The 26,500-nt window shown below is 41.7% G+C and overlaps 2 protein-coding genes across 4 annotated transcripts in view; one reads left to right on the forward strand and one right to left on the reverse strand.

Annotated features, from left to right (window-relative positions):
- LOC123512247 (putative mediator of RNA polymerase II transcription subunit 17) overlaps window positions 1–8,686 on the forward strand; it is an 11,019-nt gene extending 2,333 nt beyond the window's left edge. The window contains exons 2-3 of one of the 3 annotated variants that reach the window (XR_006677050.1): window positions 1,472–1,545; window positions 6,981–8,686. Coding sequence is in view for 2 of the 3 variants with exons in the window: in XM_045268510.1 (XP_045124445.1) it covers window positions 4,602–5,912 (1,311 nt within the window). In the remaining variant the exon portion in view is untranslated. Of the gene's footprint in view, window positions 1–1,471; window positions 1,546–4,577; window positions 5,950–6,980 lie in introns of those variants that run through there. The other 2 variants (XM_045268510.1, XM_045268511.1) reach the window with 2 other exon arrangements.
- A 2,226-nt stretch (window positions 8,687–10,912) lies between these two features.
- LOC123512220 (laminin subunit beta-1-like) overlaps window positions 10,913–26,500 on the reverse strand; it is a 34,859-nt gene continuing 19,271 nt past the window's right edge. Inside the window, 29 exon segments of the mRNA XM_045268470.1 lie at window positions 10,913–12,943; window positions 13,390–13,525; window positions 13,616–13,813; window positions 14,013–14,173; window positions 14,447–14,591; window positions 14,744–15,351; window positions 15,588–15,772; window positions 15,966–16,146; window positions 16,295–16,486; window positions 16,727–16,823; window positions 17,385–17,411; window positions 17,828–18,027; window positions 18,341–18,532; window positions 18,535–18,564; window positions 18,817–18,980; window positions 19,438–19,615; window positions 19,933–20,130; window positions 20,472–20,667; window positions 20,761–20,888; window positions 21,128–21,248; window positions 21,683–21,838; window positions 22,806–22,856; window positions 23,360–23,468; window positions 23,608–23,824; window positions 24,120–24,170; window positions 24,483–24,662; window positions 24,896–25,084; window positions 25,359–25,590; window positions 25,968–26,120. Of these exon segments, the coding sequence (XP_045124405.1) occupies window positions 12,795–12,943; window positions 13,390–13,525; window positions 13,616–13,813; window positions 14,013–14,173; window positions 14,447–14,591; window positions 14,744–15,351; window positions 15,588–15,772; window positions 15,966–16,146; window positions 16,295–16,486; window positions 16,727–16,823; window positions 17,385–17,411; window positions 17,828–18,027; window positions 18,341–18,532; window positions 18,535–18,564; window positions 18,817–18,980; window positions 19,438–19,615; window positions 19,933–20,130; window positions 20,472–20,667; window positions 20,761–20,888; window positions 21,128–21,248; window positions 21,683–21,838; window positions 22,806–22,856; window positions 23,360–23,468; window positions 23,608–23,824; window positions 24,120–24,170; window positions 24,483–24,662; window positions 24,896–25,084; window positions 25,359–25,590; window positions 25,968–26,120 (4,824 nt within the window). The 3' untranslated portion in view covers window positions 10,913–12,794.

Genomic DNA, 26,500 nt, shown 5'->3' on the forward strand with positions numbered 1-26,500 from the left:
CTTTCTCAAGTCCAGGTAGATAGCATCCACCCATCCCTCTCTATGTTGTAGTATGTCAGTCACTCTTGAATAAAAACATAATAAATTGCACGATCTTCCTTTTCTGAAACCAAACTGCCTTTCACTCAGAATGTTTTCACTTTCTAGATACTCACTCCACTTAGCTTTAATTACTTCTTCACATACCTTGCACAATATACTAGTCAACGATACTGGTCTGTAATTTAACGGTTCCATTCTACTACCATTCTTATATATAGGCACAATGTCAGCTCTTTTCCACTCTTTCGGGACTATTCCTGTTCGTATGGAGGTTTCCACAATATCAAATATGGGTTCAACAATTGATCCTTACATTCTTTTAGCAACCTCCCAGATATGCCATCAGGCCCCATTGATTTATTAATATCCAGATTGCTTATAATTTTCCTTACATCTTCTTTAGTAACCATGATGTCCTGCATTTGCTTTATTTCCGTAGGCCTTCCTCCCATAAAATGCTCCTCCTTTGTAAACACTTTGCAAAAGTTGTCGTTCAATATTTCAGCTATATCTCTAGCATCCTCATATACTTCTTCCCGTTTTTACCTTTTCTATTGCCTCCCTTTTATTTAGTTTTCCATTTATGAATTTGTAAAACATTTTAGGGTCACTATCACAGTTTTCCACCACCCTCTGTTCATATTCCTTCTGTGCTGTTCTCCTTACTTCAACATATCTATTCCTTGCTGTTTTGTAAACTTCTCTTGATAATACATCACTGTTTTTCTTAAGTTTCTTCCATGCCTTTTCTTTGTTCTTTTTTGCTTCTTCACAATTTCTATTAAACCACTGTTTATTATTTAAAGTCCTCTTTCTGTGATATGGCACAAACTTCTTCACAGCAGAGTTATATAAATCCATAAATTTATCGTATTTCAATTGCATATCCCTTTCCTGGTATACCACGGACCAGTCAATTTCATTAAAGAACTCTCTTATATGGTTATAATTTGCCCTAACATAATTTAATTTTTCCTCCCTGTGTTCCACAATCTTATTCGTGCTTAATTCCGTATCCAGCTCAAAGCTTAGGACATCATGGTCGCTTTTCCCCAAGGGACATTCATGTTCAATTTCCTCTTTTAGGGAGATGGCCCTGGTAAATACCAAATCCAACCTTGCTGCAACATCTTGTCCCCTGCACCTTGTTGGTGATCTCACCCACTGTGTCATCAAGTTATTTGTTGCTACGTTTAACAATTCCTCTGCCCACTCACCACCATTCACCACTTCGTAGTCTTCCCACACTATTTCTTTACAATTAAAGTCCCCGACTATCATCACTCTATCCTTTCTGATGAGTTCCTGCTCCATTCTGTCTAGAGTATTTCTCATCACCATTTGATACTGTTCATAGTTCCAAGCACTGGTTCTGGTTGGTATGTATACTGTTATAATACTAATGTCCCTCTTACCATCTGTTATATAGACGGCCGTCGTCTTAGAGCAAGACTCCAGGCTCAGTCTGCACCGCCCCACGGAAACACCGCCGCTGCTCCACCGGTAAGCGCCCGAGACTGCGACGATTCCGTCGCCCTATTTCTATCGTAAAGACTTTTCTCGTGAGGGACAAATTGGCCAAGGGCAACAAAAATGGCTAAACAAAAAGAACACTGAGATGTTATTCTGAACAGGGCCAAGAGACTTAGCGAAAAGAAAGGGATGCCTTAAAATCTCCCTCTTAAATGAGTTCAGGTCACTGATGGATGGAAATAAAGAAGCAGGCAGAAGAGAGTCTCAGAGTTTACCAGAGAAAGGAATGAATGGTTGAGAGTACTGGTTAACTGTTGCGTTAGAGAGGAGGAAAGAATAGGGGTGAGAAGAAGAGGAGTTTTGTTCAGCAAGGGCGCTCGGAAGGAGGCGAGGCATGCAGTTAACTAGATCAGAAGAGCAGCTGGCATGAAATAGCAGTAGAAGATAGCAAGAGGTACAACATTACGGCGGTGAGTAAGAGGCTGAAGACAGTCAGTCAGAGGAGAGGAGTTAATAAGATGAAAAGCCTTTGATTCCACCCTGTCTAGGAGAGCTGCATGAGTAGAGCCCCCATTACATGTGGAGAGTACTCCATATATGGGCTTATAAGACCCTTGAACAGAATTAGCAATTAAAGAGGAGGGAGCAGGGTGAAAAACCGGCAGGATTCAGAATGCCTAACTTCATAAAAGCTGTTTTAGCAAGAGAAGAGATGTGAAGTTTCCAGTTTAGATTCAAAATCCTAAGGAACATCACTGCATGATGATAGATATAGGTGAACAGTGACCTTCTACTTCAGCAACAATAGAACTGTCGGAGAGGAAAAGTGAGATGAAGATGCAGAGAGAAAAACAGAAGCCAAAGGAAGATAGTTTGGAGATCAAAGCTTTGTGCCAGAATCTATGAAAAGCTTTTGATATGTCTTAAGGCAACAGTAAATGATTCACCAAGAATCTCTAGGAGAGGATCACCAAGAATCTCTAGGAGAGGATGACTAATTAAGGCTCAGTAAGGAAAGTCGATCGGAAGGTCACCAGTAGAGCGGCCTTGACGGGAGGGAAGGAGAGGCCTCAGCAGGTAGTACAGTACCCGAGTATATGGAAGTAATGGAGGTATTGCATGTATTGCAACAATATACAGGTTATCAAGGCACTCTGTCTTCTTGAAAATATACGAGAAATAGGGACAATCCAGCTGGCCAGTTCTTGTTATTACAGGTGTCGCCACACACACACACACACACACACACACACACACACACACACACACACACACACACACACACAGGGAAAGAGAGAGATTGTGTTAGACACGTCTCCACCCCGTCTTTATTTATTTACTTTAGGCGTCACAGGACAGCTGCCCTCGCCTTGCTGCAGTCTGCTATGGCGTCCAACCAACCTATGGCGTCAGAATCTTTGTGTGTTTGTGTACAGAGAGACAGGGAGAGAGAGAGGGTGGGGGGATCGCTCCTGAAACGGCAGGCCTTTGGATCAGCAACTCCTGTAGAGGACACATGAAACACAAGCAGAAAAAGAGAAAAAAATATAGTATCCTGTACACTAAATATTTTTACATCCAACACGACACATTCTCTCCAGAAACTCCCTCACAGCGTGACAGCCTCAATTCAGAGTTCAAAGATCAAAAGGTTAAGGTCTGTCAGTGTCAGACATGGCTATGCATGAAGGAGTGTCCTCTAGTTTCAAATATCTCCCACACTGCTCTGAATATTTGCAGACACATGACACTGCATAGAACTCCTGGCACTCAACAGAGCATCTAGCGTTCGTTACATATTGCATGATTCCAGACCACAGAAGAACAAAATAAAAGGTGGATCCTTGATAGAGAAATATGTGTCATTGGTTTTCCCAAGAAATGGCCCAATCATGCTCCCTCGTCAAACTCAGCAAGTAAGAAGGAGAAACTTGATGAGGCGCAACTCACTGTTATAGATATAGCCCAACCAAAAAGGGTGAACAAACTTACGAGGGACGTGTTGCAACAATGACTGCAAGAACGTGGGTTTAGTGTGCCTGGCAAAAAAGAAGCCCAGCTTATTGAGGGTATACCTCTAAGTAGAAATAGAGGTTTAGCCTACAAGTACAAATTGAGTAAGTATTCCCTTGTTGTCCCTCCCTCACTTATCTCCTCTCGTTGTCGCATCGCATCCCTCCTTATCTATTCCTCTTCAGTTTTGCAAAAAGTTATTTTTTTTTTATTTGTAGTCATTATATGAATCATTTTGGCGTAGGGAAGTGACAACCCCATCGCCCATCCTGTGGGGTACAGTCACCTTGACAAGTAGGGGCTGGGGATCCATTGTCACGTACAGATCCCACAAAGTGAACACAGGAGGAGTCTACGGAGGCATGGTGGGACTGGTGGTGGTGGGTGTCGTGCTGGACGCTGGTACTTTGGCTGAGTGAGAATGTGGGACAACGCCAAGTGTGGTTGTAACGCCTGCTTTAGGATTGTTGGCCAGTGAACGGGATACAGATGTGGATACGTATTGAAGGAAGATGGGTAGCTTTGGTTGACATCCTTGGCTCTGGATGATGAGATAGAGAGATTTCAGTCTCATCCAAGCATCGAGCAGTGGTATCTCTTGCCATAAGACCCTGTACTTAATTGGGCTCAGCTGCCGTCCTTAGCATTGTGGACATCAGTCATGGGATGTCTGGTGTATGTTACCTAGATTCGACTTTGACCCTTGGCTCTCTGGTTGTTTAGTACGTGCCCAAGGCTTGTGTATTTGCCATCATTCCATAACTTCACCTCCTAGGATAATGTGTCATGCGCTACTTCACCTTTGCGGGTTTTAGCGCTGCTGTAATGTTTGTAGGCAAGTCCAGAGTTTGCATCTTCATTTAATTCAATTTGTTGTCAATTCTAGCGCTGTACTGTTAATAATGATTAAATAATACAAATTCTATTATCATTACATCAATAATGAAAAAAAAATTGCTGCTTATTGTTAACTTATAGGAAGATTGTGTCATCTATCTATCTTATTTCAGATGTTTAGTGTTTAAACTTAACGTTTTTTTTTTTTCCAGATCGAGAAGTGAATTCCATAAAACATGGCGAAATTCTTGCCTGTTATTGGCGAAGCATACACGGTAATTGAAAGTGGCATTCTAATTGGGTCTGCTGGTGTGGCCAAACTTTTTGGGGATGACAAAGCTGCCAGTGAACTTGCTGATAGTGCAGGCAGATCTTGGAAGGAATATAGTGAAACAAACGGTCTGGCAGCTCCTATCAATGTAATGATCCGTGACAGAATGGGAGACTGTGAAAGAGCACATGAGATTGCAAATTCTTACCTCAATGCAGCATCATCTTGTGTGGATGGCATTCCTGTAGTGGGACACGCTAAAGGAATTGTTCATTATGCGATGGGCGATAAGGAGAAAGGACATAAATCAATGGAGGCCTCTACAAGAAATGTGGCCGTTTTAGGTGCTGGAATTGCTACAGGGGGACTTGGTGCTGGACTGGCTCTAGGAGCTACTGCTGGCATTGGTGCTGGGGTTGCATATGACGCCACAGCGACTATTGTTGATGGCGCAGTAAACGGGAAGGACTCAAAACTCCACGGAACTATTGCTTTGGCTCGTCCAGACGAGATGACCCCAAATGAATTTGTTGGTGGCATCATTGGCATTGCTGGCGATGGGCTAACAGGTGCAGGTGGAGCTCAAATGGGGAGAAATATTCGAACCCGTATAAATGGACAAAGGAATTTACAAAATGCTTACAAGAACTCACAGCGTCTCAAGAGAACAGGAACTGATTATAGAACTGCTACTCAAGTTACTATGGAAGCTGCTGAAGCAAGCAAAAAAGCACAAGGAGCATTGAATAAACAAATGAATTATGCAACCTGTGAAGCTGTAGACTCAGCCACAGGTCAGAAAGGTGTTGGTCATAGTGGAAGATATAATAGTCAATTTAGGGCGGAGAATTTTGAAAGTTTGAGCTATGAATCCAGGAATGCTGCTAGAAATGCCCATAATTACGGTGAACCATCTCATCTCCAAAACAGATATGAACATGTTAGGCAAGTTCACCCAACGAGGTCTCAAGCTGCATGTGCCGAACACCCGGCATTTGATAATTTGGCGCAGAGAAATCCAAATTACAACCCAGAGAACGTCAACACAGCAACTGTCTTTAAGAATAAAAATAACTTTAACACTGCACAACGCTGTGAGAACTGCAGAGCCTACGGTTCTGGAATGGGAAAAGTGGTTACAGATTGTATTCCTGACAGAACTCCTGTTCCTCTTAAAGGTTATGTGAGGGATGGGTTTGTAATGCAGGCTGCTGGTGCTGCCACTGTTGGTTATGCCATGAACAATGACGAAGACGATGAAACAGATAGTGACTGAGGGGTCAGCTTCACGAAAGGATTGCAGAATATATATATATATATATATATATATATATATATATATATATATATATATATATATATATATATATATATATATATATATATATATATATATATATATATATATATATATATATATATATATATATATATATATATATATATATATATATATATATATATATATATATATATATATATATATATATATATATATATATATATATATATATATATATATATATATATATATATATATATATATATATATATATATATATATATATATATATATATATATATATATATATATATATATATATATATATATATATATATATATATATATATATATATATATATATATATATATATATATATATATATATATATATATATATATATATATATATATATATATATATATATATATATATATATATATATATATATATATATATATATATATATATATATATATATATATATATATATATATATATATATATATATATATATATATATATATATATATATATATATATATATATATATATATATATATATATATATATATATATATATATATATATATATATATATATATATATATATATATATATATATATATATATATATATATATATATATATATATATATATATATATATATATATATATATATATATATATATATATATATATATATATATATATATATATATATATATATATATATATATATATATATATATATATATATATATATATATATATACACACACACACACACACACACACACACACACACACACACACACACACACACACACGTACATATACTTTTTTTCTCGTTTTGCTTGACTATACATTGATTAGGTTAGTTTAGCCTAGAATTACTTGTGTTATCTGTACGTTTTCTTCACTGACACATACAAAAATCTAATCTCTTATCTCTCATTTACTAATTATTTCCTTTAATGCTTGGACTACGTCGATTGGATAAAAAAAAAAACTTTTCTAATCATCATACAAATTAATGTCTTTTTTTCTGTCTCTACAGATACTCAAATCATATTGCCATTTGAATTTCAAGTCATTTTTCTTTTTTCTTGTGTTTGTGCTGTCAGAAAAATTTCTCATCAAAAAATGATGAGATCGGCCTTTGTAAAATCCACCTGGATTGGACCTTTCGGGAGAGCTGAGGACTTGGTTCGACAAATACAACAAAGGTGGATAATGGAAGGAACAGTAAGGAAAATAACTATAAAAACTAGACAGTGGAGAGGTAAAACTATCATACAAGGGTTTCAGGTCTGTGTTAGAGATGGAGGAGCTAGAGCTTTTGGAATGAATTACAATGATCTGTACAGCACGGTAACCTTTACTATCCCTGATGGCAGACAAATCAGCAAAGTGTGCATCGAGTCTGATGCTTACATACACTCTCTTGGTTTCATACTTGACAATGGTGATGTCCTAGGGCCTGTCGGAACAACAAACCAAACCAATGAGAAAACTATACCTGAACACTGCGATGACCTCAAGAGTGTAGCGCTGTGTGGAATATCAGGTATTACGGTTCGTAGTGAAAAAGCTCCAGTTATTTCCAATGTCAAGTTTAATTTTCAGCATTAACTATTCTGAAATTGAAGAACAACAAACAGCAAACAATTTCTTGATTGGTAAATATTGTGTTTCTTATATATGACGGTACATTACGTTAATATTGTCATGTTCCTACCATTGCAACAACATTCAGCGTTGTCACAATGCTTCCAATTTTTGTTTGTCTCTTGTTGGCTAACAACTGCATTATTTACTTCAAATTGTTGCGTTGTAAGAATAATGTTATGTCTTAATGTATAATTAGTATTACTATATTTCATTGTAACATTTTAATAATAATGTTATGATATGTAAAGATGTAAGAAAATTTTGCCAGTACCAAGACATGAAACTTGAGCCGCATGCCTTGCCTTGGACACCTCAGTGAGAGAAGCTGTCGGACGTACTGATCCCTACTACTCGTGTCACTGCACTCAGTGACTTGGAGTGTTGTTTCCACCTCACAACATTAAAGAGACCCTTTTGCCATCCGCATCCTCCACCCCAGTCAACCAATAGAAACTGATAGACCTAATGCAAATGTAAACTGCAGTGCTTATTACTCCGTCCTGATACCTGCATTGGGTAAAGATATATATTGCCATGCTTAGAGGCGTTTGTTGTGTAATATTTGTAATAGTGTTTGTAAACTATGTAAAATGCATGGGAATGTTAACCCTATTTGTAGATGTAGTTTTGTTCAAAGCAAAATGTTACAAATTAAGGTATAAAATGGGATGTAACTCAGGTAGAGAGAGAACACAAGACAAGAGAGCAGAAGCCGAGCGGTACCAAACTCCTGACTTGAGAGGAGTTAGGAGGGAAATCAGAGGCGACACGGACAAAATTACTGTTGTATTAGTAAGTGGAATTTGAAAATTGGTGCTGCAGTCTAGATAGATTGTTGTCTCATGGAGGTTAAAGGAGGAAATAATCTGTAGGATGTTATATTGTTAAGTTGTATTAGATTTAAGATTTGTCTTTCATTTTTTAAATGTTTGTGAGATCTTTGACTCTGAATTTTGATGATGAATTATTTTTGACAAGAAACTGGTGATATTGTGAGTCAAGCATATGGAAAGTTCATCAGCCAGATGCTGAAGTAATTACTGACGAATATCAGTGTATGTAATTACAATTAAATTAAATTAGAAAATTTTACCAGTGTATAATATATTACCTCATGTTTACTATATTGAGGAAAAGTCTTCAAACAACCGTGCAAATGCAACTTGCAAGCACCACACAGTTGGCAAAGGTAAGATCCGATTGCAAGTGTATTATGGGCAAAAAATTTGTAATCTATGCGAAGATAATAATATTGGGATTAGATTAAGGTGCATTAGGTGTAACGTTAATGGACATTAGTTAATGTTGTACACTGAACTTTGAGGCGCTTTATCTTAACCTACATTGTCTGAACTGCGAAGTTTTTAAAATGAAGCAGTGTTCATAAACTTCATTAGCATAAAGCATCACTTAACGGTCACGTAAGTCCGGAGTCACTCAACAATGTTTCTACAATGGCACAGTCACCTTCTACTTTTACATATTCTTAAAGCTATCCGCCATGGACCTGCAGCGAGGAAATAGGTGAATCTATAACTGATAATGCTAAAATAATTTTTCAAAGGTGATCGGGTTGCTTTACTTTAGTGGAAGAGAAAAAAGAAGCCAGAATGTGCCAAATGCGAAATGTACAAACAGAGCTCCTGCATGGATAGAGGATTTGGAGAAAAGGACACTGACAACCTAGACTGATGAGGCCAGAATTGAATTGGCAAAACAATATGCAGTAGATAGGCCATGCACAAACATGACAGACTGTGCCACGAAACATCAACACAACTGGGGCGAAGTAAAAAGTTTCCTTGAGATTTATCCTGAGGATAGATCGCTCCCATTAGTAGCGGATAAAGGATAAAAATTTGGAAAGGGCAAACCTGAATTCCTGTATCCCTTGAAATTGCCACTGAGACTTATCAACTCGGAGATTCAGCTTTCTTTAAACACGCCAGTCTGGAGGATAAATTTAAGATATTTTTTGTAATAACAGCATATATATATATATATATATATATATATATATATATATATATATATATATATATATATATATATATATATTCAGCACCTTGAGCCGCTTCCCCCTACATCTGCCATTAGCTCCCAAGCTTGATAAGTGATCAAGTTGTCATCTGTGTGTGAGTGTAATTCACTGTTTGATCTGCTGCAGTCTCTGACGAGACAGCCAGACGTTACCCTACGGAACGAGCTCAGAGCTCATTATTTCCAATCTTCGGATAGGTCTGAGACCAGGCACACACCACACACCGGGACAACAAGGTCACAACTCCTCGATTTACATCCCGTACCTACTCACTGCTAGGTGAACAGGGGCTACACGTCAAAGGAGACACACCCAAATATCTCCACCCGGCTGGGGAATCGAACCCCAATCCTCTGGCTTGTGAAGCCAGCGCTCTAACCACTGTGTGTGTGTGTGTAATTTTTCACCTCGGTCGCCTACTGGTCACTTAGTCAGCCTTCCTCATTACGGAGTGAGCTCAGAGCTCATAGACCGATCTTTGTGTTGGACTGAAACCACAACACAGTGTGTGTGTGTGTGTGTGTGTGTGGTGGGACGAGTCAGTCTTGAATAGTGAATACATGGCTCGAGAAGTATGAACCGGCGAACAACTTCAGGGCAGAGGTGCAGAGGTAACTTGGACAACAGGGCAGGGGCACTTGAGTGTGTTATTATTGCTTAGCAATAATAACACTCTCCAGCGGCAAAAGAAAAAAAAAACTAGCTATTTGAAAGGTAGACTATGGTATTTTTTCCTTCTCTATTTTCATTACCTTTATTGTTGATATTCAAGTATTTTGACAGTATAGCACGGTGAATTGATGATATGCAGAGGAATATATATACAATTTTCATGCAGATCTAACTACGAATCTCTTTCATTATCTATCTGCTTCCCTATCCAGCTATGTTTTTCTATCCTTTTGGTCATTTCCCTAATAATCAGCCTATCAGATTACCTACTTTTCTTTCTATTTCTCTATTTATCTTCACGCAATTATGTAAATGTTAACAAATCGGCATGGATGGATGGGTGGCGGCAAGGGAGTGATAGGTGTCTTTATTTGTTTAGTTACTTCTTTCCAATTTGGAAGGTCTTTTCTTTCTCAGTTATCTTAGTAATCTTTTTCTCTCCTTAACCTTTCATTTAGTTTCCTTTTCTTATCGCTAGACAGTTCGGTTAAAGCTTTAGGAGTTGCAGGACTTGACAGCCTAATATTTTGCAGCTTCCCTTGTTTTCTTGTGACTAATGAGTCTGTGGAATACTTACTAAAGGAAAGTGAATGAGGACAACAAAGTTTTTCTTACAAGATAAGGAAATTTATTTATAAGGGGTGTGAGAGCACATTATGGACTGAGTAGTACATGTAGTAGGTAACCTATGACATCCTTAACTGCTATGTATACTTGTAACTAACAGATGTGTCCAATGCAATACACAATGCAATAATTTTTCTTATATAATATTAGGGTGTTAGCTTATTTTGTACAATCTTATCATCATACATTAGTCTAATTGCATAGGAGGAATTAGCAGATCAATTTGATTCAGGAATTTTTCTTATTGATAGTCAGCCACTCATTGTATTTCCTTCCTGATGCAGCTGCACCTCACATCCCCACAAAAAGATTCAATGCAAGCCAGGGAAAACACAGGATTGACACATGGCAAGCCTGAGAGGACATCCTAAAAACAACCCACAACAAAGATGCATGTCAGCTTGATGCTAACGTTGGTTTATGTACAGCACTGACAGCATGGACTAGTTAATAGCTGGTTATTCTGCCGTGGAAGGAAAACATCAGAGAGAAGTTAAATTGTATAAAAGGACACAATTGTGCTGTCGTCATTATATTACAAGCACTGAGACTTTGGTATGTGGCAGTGTCTAACAATCTACACAGAAGGTTTGGCACAGAGACAATTAACGTCTCAAACAATAACATTTCCTCGGCTTGACCAAGAGGAAAAGATTTTAGTACACATCATTGTTCTCTTCATGAAACGACTTCTTTCCTTAACACTAAGCCTAAGATTTAGTAATAATTAAGGTATTCAGTCTCCCATTCAAATACAATCTCAAATATCACCTATCATCTATTACTTTTATTTGTGGTTGTGATATTTTGGCACAAGAATGGTAGGATTTTTATATTTTTTTCATTATCCAACTTACAGTGATGAGTTTAGTAACATTTCAATGAATTTCTAAGTCCAGGAGGAGACCACTAAAGAGCAAAGGCACTGCAGCATTACAGGCACAACGACTTGCGACAACTAAACAAAGAAAAGTCAAAGAGCAAAGATTTAACCATAAAAAATGTGCTACTAAACATTACTCACCATCATACTGCAAGAAGTCAAACAAATAAATAAAAATAAAGACTCAACACTCTACCTCTTTATCTAGTCTTCACTCACTCTGAGAAACTGAGGCACTTTCTACTCCCTGCTTTGTGTTGGACTGGGAGGGGAGTGTCACCATTCACACTCACTCTCACACACACACACACACACACACACACACACACACACACACACACACACACACACACACACACACACACACACACACACACACACACAGTACAGAGTGTGAATGGGTCTGAAACATGAGTGAGAATGTCTGTTAAGAAAGGCACACAGGACTGGATACCTGGCTGGAAATATTCATTTTGAGCAGTCCAAGTATAATCTGTAGCACTATCATTCTTCAGTAAATTTTGTGGGACTTCTTACACATAAAAAAAAAAAAAAAACTAAATATTACACATGTACAAATGTATAGCACTGATATTTGTCATTAGAGAATTGCTTACAGTTGTCAGTTGTGTGCACTATTACTGTTATTCTCCTGCATGGACACTCCAGAATAAACTGTCTTGCTTTGTGTATCTGCACACTGTGTATTAACCCTCTGACTGCTACCGTTCCTCCTCGGGCTAAAATATTGTGGTGCAGGTTTACAATTTTGAGATGACACTCACAACAAAAGAGGTGATGGCATAATTCAAACCTTTAGTGCTTGTAGTTATTTTTTACCTGGTGAAATTGTGTCAGACTATTCAAATAAATTAGCATGTATCATTCAGTGACAGACATTCAGAGGGTTAAGTGTGAACTATAAACTGTTGGCCACAACCTGCAAGTGGTGGGGTGCCTCTGTCGGCCACCACACCTCAACGCCTCCCCGACTGGCACACGGCATAGAACTCGGTCTTCTGAAGGATGTACTCATTGTATTCCGTCATGTCCTCCTCCATGGCCTGGATGACGCCCTCGTAGTCCAGCAACAGGTCCTCATTGCTTTTGAAGTCTGTTTCAATGTCTGGAACACAAGTCAGGAAAGGAGTGTTACAAAAGTCAATTATAAGCAGATTAACATTTTCTTGGTTATTCTTCCTTGTTGGAGAGCTGGCTTAGTGTACAGCATCATTATTAAGGTCTGTGGTGTCTTATCTCCTCTTATTCTTCCCACACACACACACACACTCAGTGTGTTATTGCCTCTTTGGAGAAACATGGAAACAAAGAAGCAATTTCAAGATATGATGAATAAGTCAAAAGAGGTCACTGCTCAGAACTGAACCCCAGCAGGACAGGCACAGGTAAATGTGAGCCAAGTACATTATCAATTAAGCCATAGATAATGATACAGGCCTGACTGAAATATGGGCAACCTAGACTGTCCTGTCACTAAAGCAGCACCGGTGAGATTTCTACTTCTCTGCCTGCCACACACACTGATGCTCAACAATGGGCAACCTTTATTACCTCTCAGAGCATGAAGCTTGAGTCGAGCCTCAAAAGCCAACTTGTTAGCGCTGTTCTTCAGCTCCTCAGCTCTCCTCCTGGCATCCCCTGCTGAGGTGGACTTCTCATTCAACAAGGTCACCACAGCCTGGTATTTCTGTTGAAAGAAATAAGGTCATGACATGCTTCCTCAGGGACTGCAAGGCTGTGATTTTCCCAACAAGTGGAAGGTTGCAGGCTGCCTTACATCCTCCAGCAGTCTGGCGTCATTGGCTGCCTTCTTGGCCTTGAGGTCTGCCTGGTCCACAGCACTGTTGGTGTCCTCCAGGTGACGCTGGTTGAGTTGGTACTTTGCCTTCACCTGCTCCACACGAGTCTCCAGCATCTGCACCTCCAACAAAGAGGCGTTGGCTCTCTCAAACGCCACACTGGTCTCGCTGGTGATCTGTTGGGGCACCAGGGTTAGCCTTACATTGTATTTCCCTTATATCTTTACCTTTCTATGATGACATGAGATCACACTGGAGGGATTCTGCCTCCACATCACACTAGGCTGGTAACTACTTTAAACTCATCAATACTCTGATACCAAGCCTGTGTGGCCTCAACTGTGACATGAATTCAGTCAAAGAACTGTTATAAACCTGTGTGAGGTGATTCTGAGTGGCCTCAATGTCACCACTGGCATCCATGATGGCAGCCTCAGCACCTGACTGGGCATTGCCAGCCTCCGCCAAGGCCTCCACCACACGCTCTGCCACTCCCAGTGTGCCTTCTGCTCTCTGCTTGGCCTGGTCAGCTCGCTCTGTTAAGGAGATGATGCTTACACAATTGTACCTCTAAATCCTTTTACCTTCACTTAATATATATTTTTCATTAAATCCCTTACTCAGTCTGAGCAGTTTAATCAGTCAAAGGGGAAACACAGCCTCCCTTATGTCAGTCATGGAAAGGAAAACAATCTCACAGCTTAAGCAAGACACTACTCTGTAAAATTAGCTTGGTTGACTTGAATGAAGTGACATGCCAGACTGTCACTACCAGCAGGACACACAAAACCCAGGGACACAACAAGCACCTTTGAGCTGCTGAGCAAGGGCCAGGTCATTCCTCGTGGCATCGATGATGGTATCAATGTCTGTCAGCGACTCAATGGTGAGAGTGATTCGCTGAGCCAGGACAGTGATTTGCTCCGGCCTGAGGGAGATGTCGAGCGCCAAAACCTGTAGGGCAGAGACACTCTTCAAGAGGCATGACACAAGACACTGGGGAGAGTGCCAGTGTTGGGAGGCTGAGGAGAAGCATTTACTGGAAAAGTGAGGAGCAGAGAATGAATGTTTCAGGAGGTGAGGCATGCAGGCTGTGTGACACTCACCTGTTCTGCCAGCTCCTTGATCTCATTGGGGCTGGAGCCAGGAGTGCTGAAATACTCCTCAATCTCCATCAAGAGTTTGTTGATCTCGGCCTTGTAGGTGCTGGAAACATTGAGGCCCTGGAGGGTGAGTTCAAATGCCATCTTGGCCAGGTCAAATGCCACGTCTGATTGCCGCCTGGCTCCTGACACTCCCCGCAGGAGTTCGTCAGCAGAGGCTTCCTTCTTCTTAAGTTCCGTCTCGGCATCCTCAGCAAACGTGAGTGCCAGTTCAACGATATTGACCAGACCCTCGTTGCAGGACAGCCCACCACACTTGTCACAGCCGGCACCGCCACACAAGGCATCGCAAGGGTCGCCGCGGTGGTCACACACGTGCTCATTGAGGTCCGGCATGCTGTCCTCCACACCATCCAGCAGGCCACTCAGGTCTGCCAGTTTGGCCTCATTCTCTGCCTGTGTGCGGTTGAAGGAGTCACCCATATGTAGCAGCAGGGTCTCTGTGCGCCGCCTGTTCCTCTCAGACTCGGAGATGATGACCTCAGTGAGTCCCACTCTGTCCTGGGCGGCACGGGAGCGTTCTCCAGCGTGTCGGGTCAAGTTGAGTGCACCTGCAGGACGAAAGGTGTTGGGAGGTGAAGGGAGGCACTTAGTCTACTCAGATGTGGCAACAATAAGACAAAACTCAAGTAGAACTCTTAAACAATGAAAGAACACTATCAAGGCAAAATTCCAAAACAGAAATAAAAAGGAGCATTTCATAGAGACAAGAAAACCTGCAGTCTAGTGAGGTAAAAATGACTGCTAAAACTGGACTCCACCTCTGCAGTAAAGAGGCAACACTGACCCTCCACATTCCTCTCCTGAAGCTTGGTTGCCTTGGCCTTCATGTCCCCTGCATCATCCCTCAGCTCCTCAGCCTGGACACGCAGGTCAGCCAGAGCATTGGTGGCCAGTGCTTTCCTCTGTGTGGTGTTGTCAATGCCTTGCTCCAGCCCCTCAAGATTCAAGGAGGCTGATGTCAGGTTTGCACTGTGGATGAGTGTTGAGTGTGAGTCATGGGAGGAACACAGTCATTGTATGCAGGTGAAAATTTAAGTATTACTGATTCCAGTGCTACTTCTGTCTTCCTCCTTTTTGGGTTGTATGGCAGCACTGTCTCTTGAAAACATTGTTTTTTTAAGCAAATTAGAAAAGATTCCAGCCACACCACTCGCTCCCTCACCTGAGTTCAGCAATGAGTTCCTTAAGAGAAGCCAGACTCTGAGAGGTGAGATTAGCAGAGAGGAGAATCTCCCTCACATCTTCAATCTTCTCCTCCATGGAATCAAACTCAAGGCTGTATGCTCCAGTGGCTCCCGTCTGCTTGATCTCCCCGGCAGCAGCTATGAGGCCTTGGGTGCGATCTGGGGAGAGTCACTAAGTTCAGACAACCACACACCACATCTACACCCACTCAAATAAGAAATAAGAACCTTTTAGTGACAGCTTTAATCTGTCTTCAAGCTTGATGTAATCAAATAGGAACTGTCACGCTGTCGTTAGCTTGCAAACCTCTAAGCTCGGTGAGGATGATGTCCCAGTTGTCGAAGCACTCTCCACACGGCTGGCAGTATGGAGCCTGGCCTGTATAGCCACGAGCACACTCATCACACTTGGTCCCTCCAATTCCCTCCCGGCACTCACACCAGCCAGTCTCATGGTCGCACTGCAGGGTTTCTGAGCCTTCACGGTTGCAGTTACAAGCTGTGTGGGATGACAAAGTAAGTGTGTATGGTGCCAATGCATCATTACAAGCTAAGAAAGACAAACTGATCCAGAAACTAAGATTGGTTTTAAAGAGAAAAGTTAAATACAAGCATCTACTGACAAATTGTAGCTTCTTCATTACAAAAGACTTGAAAGATGAAACTCACGAGTCCTACTTGGGAAGCATTACCTTATAGAATATAATCAAAATAAGACAGTACCAATGAATACACTTACACAGGCACTCAACACGAGGGTCACCGTAATAGTTTGTCTCACACTGGTTGCACTGCCGCCCACCAAAGCCAGGCCGGCACTGGCACTGTCCATCAAACTGTGAGGGAAGGTAGAGAATGGTGAGTGTTCCTGCTTTCTCTGTACTGAGTGAATTAGATGTGAAGTGAAACAGGAGTAGCTGACTATGAATAAAAAAGCTTCCTCCCTTAGATGGGTTGTGAAGTGAAGCTGCATCAGGGAGGAATTACGAGTGGCTGGCTATAAATAAGAAAACTTCCCAAATCAAAACAGTCTATCATTTCCTCTTATGCAATCAAATTAATTCATGATGATAAGACTGTACAAAATAAGCTCCCATCTGAGTAACTAGATAAGAAAATTAATGAACATCAAAACTGATAACTGGTCAGTCATTCAAAACACCATGAACAACAACAATAACTATAACAACAAATTATTCACAAAGGTTTAGCTGTCAATTAAGAAACTCCTATGATATCAAACGCTAAATCAGAAAAACACTCACAATCTGGTTATGAATTAAGACATTAGGAACAAAAGCATGCAACGTAATAATCAATACATAACAAATCAATATTTTTCCTCTAATACGATAACAAAACTAAGCCAAAAAACTCTACATTCAGCCTTAACTCACAGCAGATCTTGACTGCCACGCCTCGTGCTGCCGGGAAGAAGTGTCACTCAATACACAGGCAGCCTCAGCAACACATAGTACAGACAGCCTTACTACCTTGCTGCCAAACACTACATGCCACACACTCACTTCTTTCACTCAGTACTCAGGCAACATTTCTCTATTAATTCTTCCATTCCTCACTGTACCACTTGTCAAAACACAAAGTAGACAGCCACCAAAACACACCACACACTCAACACTCGCACAGCATTTCTCTGTACTAAAAGCATGGGATTCTATTGTTCATGAGGTGTGGAGACTCTCCAAAACACCAAGGCTGTACTGAATAATAAAAGGATAATTATACACAATATCAAAGGATGGAACATTGGCAACTGAACTTGAACCTGCTGAATACAACTTAGTAGAATCAAACACTGTACAGATGGGCTGACAAATACCTCATTGCACTGGTCTGAGTAGGAGCCAATGGGGTCACATGCACACGCCTCACAGCCACTTCCAGAGGCAATCTTCCAGTGGCTGGCAGCACAGCGGTCACACTCCAGCCCCAGCACGTTGGGCAGACATGGACACTGGCCAGTCTCGTGGTCACAGGCGCCGATGGTCTGGTTGGTGCCCAACAGGTTGCACACACACTCTGTGGTAGAGGCACTCATGTCACTCGGGAGTTAATGACATGATCATCACAGCTTGTGTATTAAGTACTGAGGTGTGAAAAGCAACAAAATCTCTACATGAAAAAAGTAGTATTTGACATACACATACAGGCAGTAGTAGTATTTATTCATGTCATTTAGGAGTGAATGACATGATTATCTCAGCCTAAACAATTAGTAAAGAAATATCAGAAAAAACAAAGGTGAGATACTGCAGGCTGAGAGCAACACCAGACCCCTGCACAACACAGCACAACACAAATGACACACCAGAAGATACTGCATGGCACTCACCGCGACACTCCTGGTTGAGAGCATCCCCATAGTAGCCAGGCTGGCACCTCTCACAGTGGAAGCCAAAGGTGTTGAAAAGGCACCGCTCGCACTCGCCCGTCCGCCCGTCACAATTGCCGGGTCTGGAGATGTCAATGTTGTTGTTGCAGTCGCAGGATTGGCACTGGCCGCCCGGCACCTCGGGGTCACCGAATAGTTGTCGGCACACACATCACAACGGGACCCTGCAATGGTGTTCTCTTTGGGTTCTGTTCTGTTACTCTTAGGATCTTTAGGTGGTGAGACAAAGTAAACCTATTCTTGATGCTAGAAATTGGTGAGAAACAATACTAGTGTAATTTCTTTAAGTGTTAACAAAGAAAATGTATCCCTGATCTCTGTGTACCCTCACCTATTGAGACAAAGACTAAAAGTGGCAAGTTATAAGAGTGATTTCTAAGAGGTAGAGGAGACAGCATACCTCAGCAGACACTCACCAGCATATCCCTCAGCACACTCACACACCACGTCCTTGGTGCGCGGGTCAAGGGAGCAGCGGTCAGCAAAGCTGTGACCGGAATCAACAGTTCCTGGGCAGGGGCAGGGGCGGCAGGCGATGCCCACCTCCAGTCTGGGGTCCCCATAGAAGCCCTCCACACACCTGCCACACAAACAGACCTATAAAACTCATCCTCACTCTTGCCTTCCCTGGTGTATATAAATCATCCTTACTCGTGTTTTTTTTCTGAATTACAAATGGATTAGCAGGATAACCCTGTGTGGGACTGCTGGTCTTGTATTTATATGTAGATAAATGTGGAGCTAAGTAGATGTACAAATTAATTAATACATTCATAGGCACAAAAATACATTGATAATGTGATAAAGGCAAAATGGAAATGTCAAAAAAGCATAAAAATAATAATAATAATAATAATAATAATAATAATAATAATAATAATAATTACAATAATAATAATAGACGGAGCTAGGTGGATGTACAAATGAATTAATACATTGACAGGTACAGATATATTGACAAAGTGATAACAGCAAAGTGGACGTGTCAAAAAAGCATAAAATGTGCTAATGTAAATACAGATGAACTCAGCACTCACACGTCACAGTTGGCACCGGTGGTGTTGTCGCGGCACTCGTGGCACACGCCGGTGTAGGAGTCACAGGTGTCAGCGTGGCCGTTGCATTCACATCGCTGGCAGTTCGGGAATTTCCAGAACCCAGGTTGGCACTCGTTGCACTGGCGACCATACGTGTTGGGACGGCACTTGCACTGACCTGCAAGGGAAAGGAATACACTTGGAAGGCAATGTCAGCACCAACACACCACTATGTCCTGGCTAGGCTGCCTGATCTCACTGCACTACACAGCACCACCTTGGCCACTCTGAACCAGTGAGATAATGTGGTGAAGATAAAATAAATTAGTCATGGAGTGCCATTGCCAAGAACTGAACACTTGGTGGGCAAAGTGACTGACTGATGGAATAACAGGTTACCAGTAAGTGATAACTAAGACCCAAATGGATTATTGTAACTACATCAACCTGTACAGAACTTTAACAACATAACAGGAAAGCAGAGCCATGACTCACCAGTCTGCTGGTTACAGAAGTTATCCAGGGCACCCACAGGGCTGCAGTCACACACCTTGCAGCCCTCAGGACCAAAGCCATAGGTGGCGGGAGCGCAGTGGTCACACCGGCGACCCACAACATTGGTCTTGCACTCACATTGGCCACCCAGGTAGCTGCATATGCTGCTCTTGCTGCCAGTGCCGTCACACTGGCAGGCTGTGGAGGCATCAGTCATCCTTGAGCACATCACCATTGACCTGCATCACCTACACTTGTGACAGTGATGTAAGTTACATCAAGGCAAAGCTCATAAAATAAATCTCTAGTCTGCAAGTTATTGGTGTTAAAATCTTATTAGGATTGTTAAACCAAAGAATTTCATTCATAATAAGCCAAAAATGAAGCAAGTAGTGAGGCATACAAGATTTGTGGCATTTCACATCCCTAACATTGCTTCACAGATAGTTTTCTATTCCCTGTCATTTCTTGTTCCCTCAAGCACAAAGAAGGATATGAGCCCCTCCCTGAAGATACAGACCACAAGACAAGCCACTCACAATAAGCCTGTCCGAACACCTGGAAGCCGATGCTGTCCAGGTGGTTGTCCTTGCACACCTCTGGCACGGTGGCAAGATTCTGTCCCTCATAGAAGGTCTCGCTGCACCGGTAGCGCTCAAACTCCTGACGCCGGTTGTCATTTATCAATGAGCCAGAGTAGAAGTTGATGCTCTCCACTCGGGGAATGAGGACAATCTAGGGAGGACAAGACAGTGCTTTGGGTTCATGTCTGTCACCACTGGCAGTAAGAGTCAATGACCTAATCTAAAAGGGCAAAGAGTCACTTACGGAGTCAATGAGGATGGATGCTGATGGTGAGTCTGTGTGGGCGTTGGACCTCCTGAAGTCTATCCTGACCTTGTAGTGCTTGCCGGCCTCCAGACACACTGGTGGGAAGAGCTTCACGTGGCGGCGACCTGCAGGCAGAGAGGAGGGAAGTGTTGCTGCTCTCATGGATGGACTTAATGATTTTCTTTCAGTTCAATGGATTCATTAGAACTAAAGATGTTATTCCTCCATTAAAGGGATATTCTCAGTGTTGTTTATAATTTACTGTATTCCCTGTAACTTTGGATCTAATTACACAACAAACATTACAAGGATAGACTAAATCTCTGTCATCAGTGGTATAACAAAACTTGGGTCTGAGTCTTACCGTCGGGCAGGCTGATCACCATCTGGTCGTCAGTGGGGCGGGTGTTGGCACAGGGGCCATTAGGGTCCAGGGGGCCAGGCCGCTCAATGGTCACCATCACGTTCTCCCAGGTGCCTCGGAACTGTGTGTGTGGGATGGTGTCAGTGTATCAGAGGCTCACCACAAGATTCATAGCCAAGATTTCAATACTCATAATGTGATAATCAGATTTGGATGCACATTAAAAACTTCAGCTTTTTATACCTTTACAGAACTCATCAGTAACACAAACAACAAATAGACCAGAGCAAGAAAATTCTACAATCAGTATTATACCTTGTCAATAAGAGCCAGCTGGCAATACACATTGAAAACTAAACCATCAAAGTGTTTATCAGCATATAATTAACATAAACAAAAACAGCATAAAGCTCAAAGCAATAACAACAACAGCAAAAACAGCGAAGCAAGAAAGCCACGACAGTCTGACTAATAACACAACCACTAACACTCAGGCTACTCAATTCAAAAAGTTACAAGGATCATCAAGAACAGTATCAAGAGAGGGTGACAAACCTGAGGCTCGTAGCGAATCACAAAGTCGTAGTCCATGCTGGTCTCGATGTTCTCAATGTCAAACTCCAGGTAGGATCCTTCAAACACCCGCATGAATCCAAGCCCCGTCCAGGTGGCCTCTCGTCCGTCCAGGCCCCGCATCACCACCTGACAGTTCTGTGAGGCACCACCAGTGTTACTAGGAGTGTCACCAGGAGTGTCACTGTTTTGCAAAGTGTTCAGGGGAGGTTGCTGAGTGACGAGGATGTTGGGGATGCTTTTATATGGCAAAACTCAAGAATGGTCACTAAGATTTTGAAAGACTGGCCAAACTGGATAGGGGAGTTTACTTGGGTTAAAAGTTGAGTTTATGAACAGTCAAGGTTTTGTGATTGATAGGAAAAAATTCAAGGAATATTTACTGAATGATAGTAAAGTCTTCAAAGTTTCAGAATTTATCCAGGATCAAACTTAATATCAGTACAGTTTTAGAAAGACAGTGACAAACATTCCATAAAGTTGCTAAGGTGAAAATTAATACATAGTAGTTATCTCTCACTAAACAAGCCACACACTAGTCACACACTAATAACTTAAATGTTAAAAAAATGCCTCACTCCATGAATTTTCTCTCAAAGCATCGACACAAACATTGTCAGCTACAACAACAAGTGATTAGTTCCCTCAGCACCACAGCGCCATGGAAGCTGCAATCACACACTGCATCTTTATCTCACAACTTTCTTTCACCTTATAAACTCATACTACTTTAGGACCATGAAACACTTCCAGAGTCTGTGTGTGAAGGTTATTTATACAGGGAAAAAAAAACAAAAACAAAACAGAATAAATACACAAATAAGGTCTTAAAATATCACAATATAAGAAAATTAATAAATAAATGGTGTTAGAATATTATACCACAATAAAAACAGGAGACTGCAAAGGCCAACTGAGCCACACCAGGTGAACAGATGAGTAAACACAAGTCAACCAGGCAAATTAGCACCACCACCACCACCACCACCACCACCACCATGAAGAGAAGCAATACCTACTCTTCCACTGGTAGCTAAGCAAGTTATTACTATCACACCACCACCACCACCACCACCAGGCCCCCACCAAGAGAGGCAATACCTACTCTTCTACCTGGCGATCTGATGCCAAACAGACTTGCTTCCTCACAATAAAGCTGCAATGGAAGGCTTGTTACTTCACACTTCTCTGCTTTGTCTATGAGGTTTTTCTATGTATGGTTCATCCCATATTCTTACACAGTGGCACAATAATCACTTTATAATTGTACATTGATTTATAACACTTCAATACAAATAGTCCCACTTGATTCACTTCCCTTCCTTCCTTGCACACTTAGTTCCCGTCCTCTTCACCACCAACTAATTCAAATGTGTGTTATGTGTTTAAAATACTTGAGTTTCTGTATTACTTATTGTAGGATCAAAATTCCAATATGTTCTCTGTGTAGGTTAGAGACTTTACACACACACACACATCCTTTACTCTCACAAATCTCCAATGATTCTAACTTTCCATACATCTATGTTCAATCCCACACTCCTGTAATAATTTCAGTACATCTTTCCATTCTCCTAAACCCAATCCCTCCTTTCCATCCCTCTCAGTTCTTATAGCCTGACTCCTACCACACTGCCCAGACTGCAGCTCACCACTCACCTCAGAGCCTCGGGCCAGTTCAGCTTCATAGGTGAGGTAGTCCAGAGCAGCCACATAGTAACCCTCCTCTGGCACGTCACACTTGCGGCCCGACACGTGAGGGCGGCACCTGTGTGGGGTGGTGAACAAGATCAAATTGGGTGTAATGTTAGGCAGGAATTAGGTTATGCAATGATTTTTCAGTGTATGTAAGTCGTGAGTCAACCAAACTCCAGCCAACACTGATGAGCCAAGGCAGTCAAACTCACTTGCACTGTCCATTAAGCACATCACAGTCGTTGTCCAGGGCACCGCCGGGGTCACAGTTGCAGGGCTGGCAGCCGTCGGGGTGCTCTGAGAGGCCGTAGTGCTGCGGCAGACACTGGTTGCAGTCACGGCCAACCACAAAGCGCTTGCAGGCACACTCACCACTGATGACATTGCAGCCTTCATTGTTGATGGTGCCCAGAGTGTTGCAGGTGCATGCTGGAATCAACAGGCAGATTAGACCTCAATTCCATCTTTTTTTCAGATTTAGGAAGTTTTGTGTGTGAGTATGTGGTGTCTTATTTCAGCCACGCCATGAGGAACTGTAATAAGTAGTAAGGAGGAACACAATGAGGGTGTCTAACTGAACAGAAAACTATTGTTACAGCCACTCTCAAACATTAGCTACTAAGTCAAGGAGAGGTAACACTGCAGTAGAGCACTATGTTATGAGTGAGGCTTGCAACACTCTTCACAACACTCAGTTAAGGGATTCATCACCACAAAGGCTTACGTTTCCTTGGCCACTCAGATCTGGGCTGACTTAAATAATCCTCGGTCATCTCTGCAAGAAGGCAAAAAAATGGAGCACATCCTACCAAGGTCAAAGAACAGCTAAGTGTTTATACACAAGTGACACAGCTTTGCTTGTCACATGTAGAACTATGATCATTGAAAGCTAGAGGAGATATACCTGAAATAAATAGAGCCAACCTATAGGATGAGTAAGAGAGAATGTGACAGTCTGAAATTAATGTAATAGAGTGTCAACTAAGCAATGTCTTACCTTGAAGTACCTAAGATATCTACAGGATGAATAACACATAACATAACACTCTGAAATGGAAACAGAACAATGCCAAACAAAACTTCTTACCCTGGCATCCTTCAGGATTTTCCGAGGAGAAGTTCCAGTAACCAGCCTTGCAACGGTCACACTTGAGGCCGTCCACGTTGGTCTTGCAGTGGCAGCGACCCGCCAGCAGTCCAGCCACAAGGTCAGACCGGGAGTCACAAATGGCGTTGTCCACTGAACCTCGGGAGTCACAGTTGCACGCTGAGGGAAGTGGTAAATTCAACACACAGAAATGCTTCTTGTGTAGTTAATGAGACATGAAGGAAGTTTAATTTATTACCTCCATGCTTCACAAGTACTGGGTGAAGGAAGTGTTGCTAGTTAAACATCCAGGAATGTCTTGTGTGGTTAATGAGATGAACCACAAAGCAACTACTACTATTAAGGAAAGAATTCTAATCAGTTTCTTAGACATATACTGGCAGGAGACTCACGCTGGCAGATGTCAGGGTCATAAAGCTCCCTCTCTGGATCCTGGTAGTAGTAAGGAATGCATTCCTCACAGTTCCTGCCCTGGGTGTTGTGGGTGCAGTCGTCACACACGCCGCCAGACACAAAGCCTGTATCCTCGTACACTTGTGAATCAAAGTGGCACATTGATGCGTGGTTGTTGCAGTTGCACCCTGTAAGATGAGGAAAGGTGTATGTGGTGCTGCTGGTTTTCTCAGGTATTTAGGGGAAGAGACAAAAAAAGGCTGAGAAAGTAATCAACTTAATTGCTAGAGCTCCTGAATGTTAAGCAGGAAAAGGTCTTTAAGAAATTCTAGATCCCTGATAATTCAAAAGTGAAAAAGCCTCTTGGAGATTCACAATACAAATATAAGACACTACTCATCTCCACCACTACTCTTACGGGCACTCCACTCAAACACAACACAGCATAACAACACTCCTTACTCTTGCAAGCGTTGGACTCTTTCCCAACAGCTGGCCTCCATGGCAAGTCATTGTAGAAGTCCTCACAGCTCTCACAGTTGAGTCCCTTGGTGTTGTGTGTGCACTCGCAGCGGCCGTGCACCATGCCAGGCTTGTCCTCCACACCTGGCAGTGGGAGGCAGCGGGAGGCATGGCCATAGCAGGAGCAGGAACCTCTCACCACCATGTCATAGATGGCGTAGTAGTATTTCTCCTGTAGCAGTTGTGAGGGAGGGAGTGAGCTCATATTTCAAGGTTTATAATGATGGTAGAGACTGATACACTCACACAGTAGTGATATTTCTCCTGTAGCAGTTGTGGGGAAGGGAATGAGTTTATGTTTAAGGTGCATGATGGTAGAGACTCACATGCACATAAACACTAACACAAATACACAGTGCTTAAATTAAAACTGGGAATGCAACTGATATCCCAGGTTTATAATTTTAAGAGTAAGGGGACAGCTGCTTTTTTAAGGAACCAACCTCTTCAATTACCCTTTTTCCTCAGTTATCCTGGCCTAAAAACTCTTACAGAAAATTAAATAAAAAGAAAAGGAAGATAACCATAAACAAAGACACAAAACTCCACCTTAATTCCTAGCCGGCTGTCGAGAAGCTGGTCTCCAAGGGTGTGGAGCTTGGTGAAGTTAACTCTGAGGTTGGTAATCTTGAGCAAATTCTGGACCTCGTCACTGTAGGGGTTGTCAATGTGAATGTTGGGTGGCAGGACTCTGAAGATAACCTGTGAGAGAAGCAGCGAGTCAGGCATGGTGAGGTTAACACGGCAAATACTAAACAAGGCTTGAAATGTAACCTATGAGAGAAGGAAGTGTGTGTGACAAAGTAAAGTTAATAAGGTAAATATAACACTGAGAAGACAAGCTGTAAGAGGAAGGGAAGCATGTGTTAGATAGGATAAAGTTGTATCTATCCATCCATCTATCCATCTATCTATCTATCTATCTGTCTATACCAGCCAAAGAATACAGCCACTATATTCCCTGTGTGACATGGTAAAATTACTGAGATAAATACAACACTCCGAAGACAAGCTGTGAGGGAAGCAAGGGTATGTTGGATATAGTAAAATTGTATCTATTTATTTATACCAGGCACAGAATT

Source organism: Portunus trituberculatus, chromosome 33 (assembly GCF_017591435.1).
Source record: "Portunus trituberculatus isolate SZX2019 chromosome 33, ASM1759143v1, whole genome shotgun sequence".
Lineage (NCBI taxonomy): Eukaryota > Metazoa > Arthropoda > Malacostraca > Decapoda > Portunidae > Portunus > Portunus trituberculatus.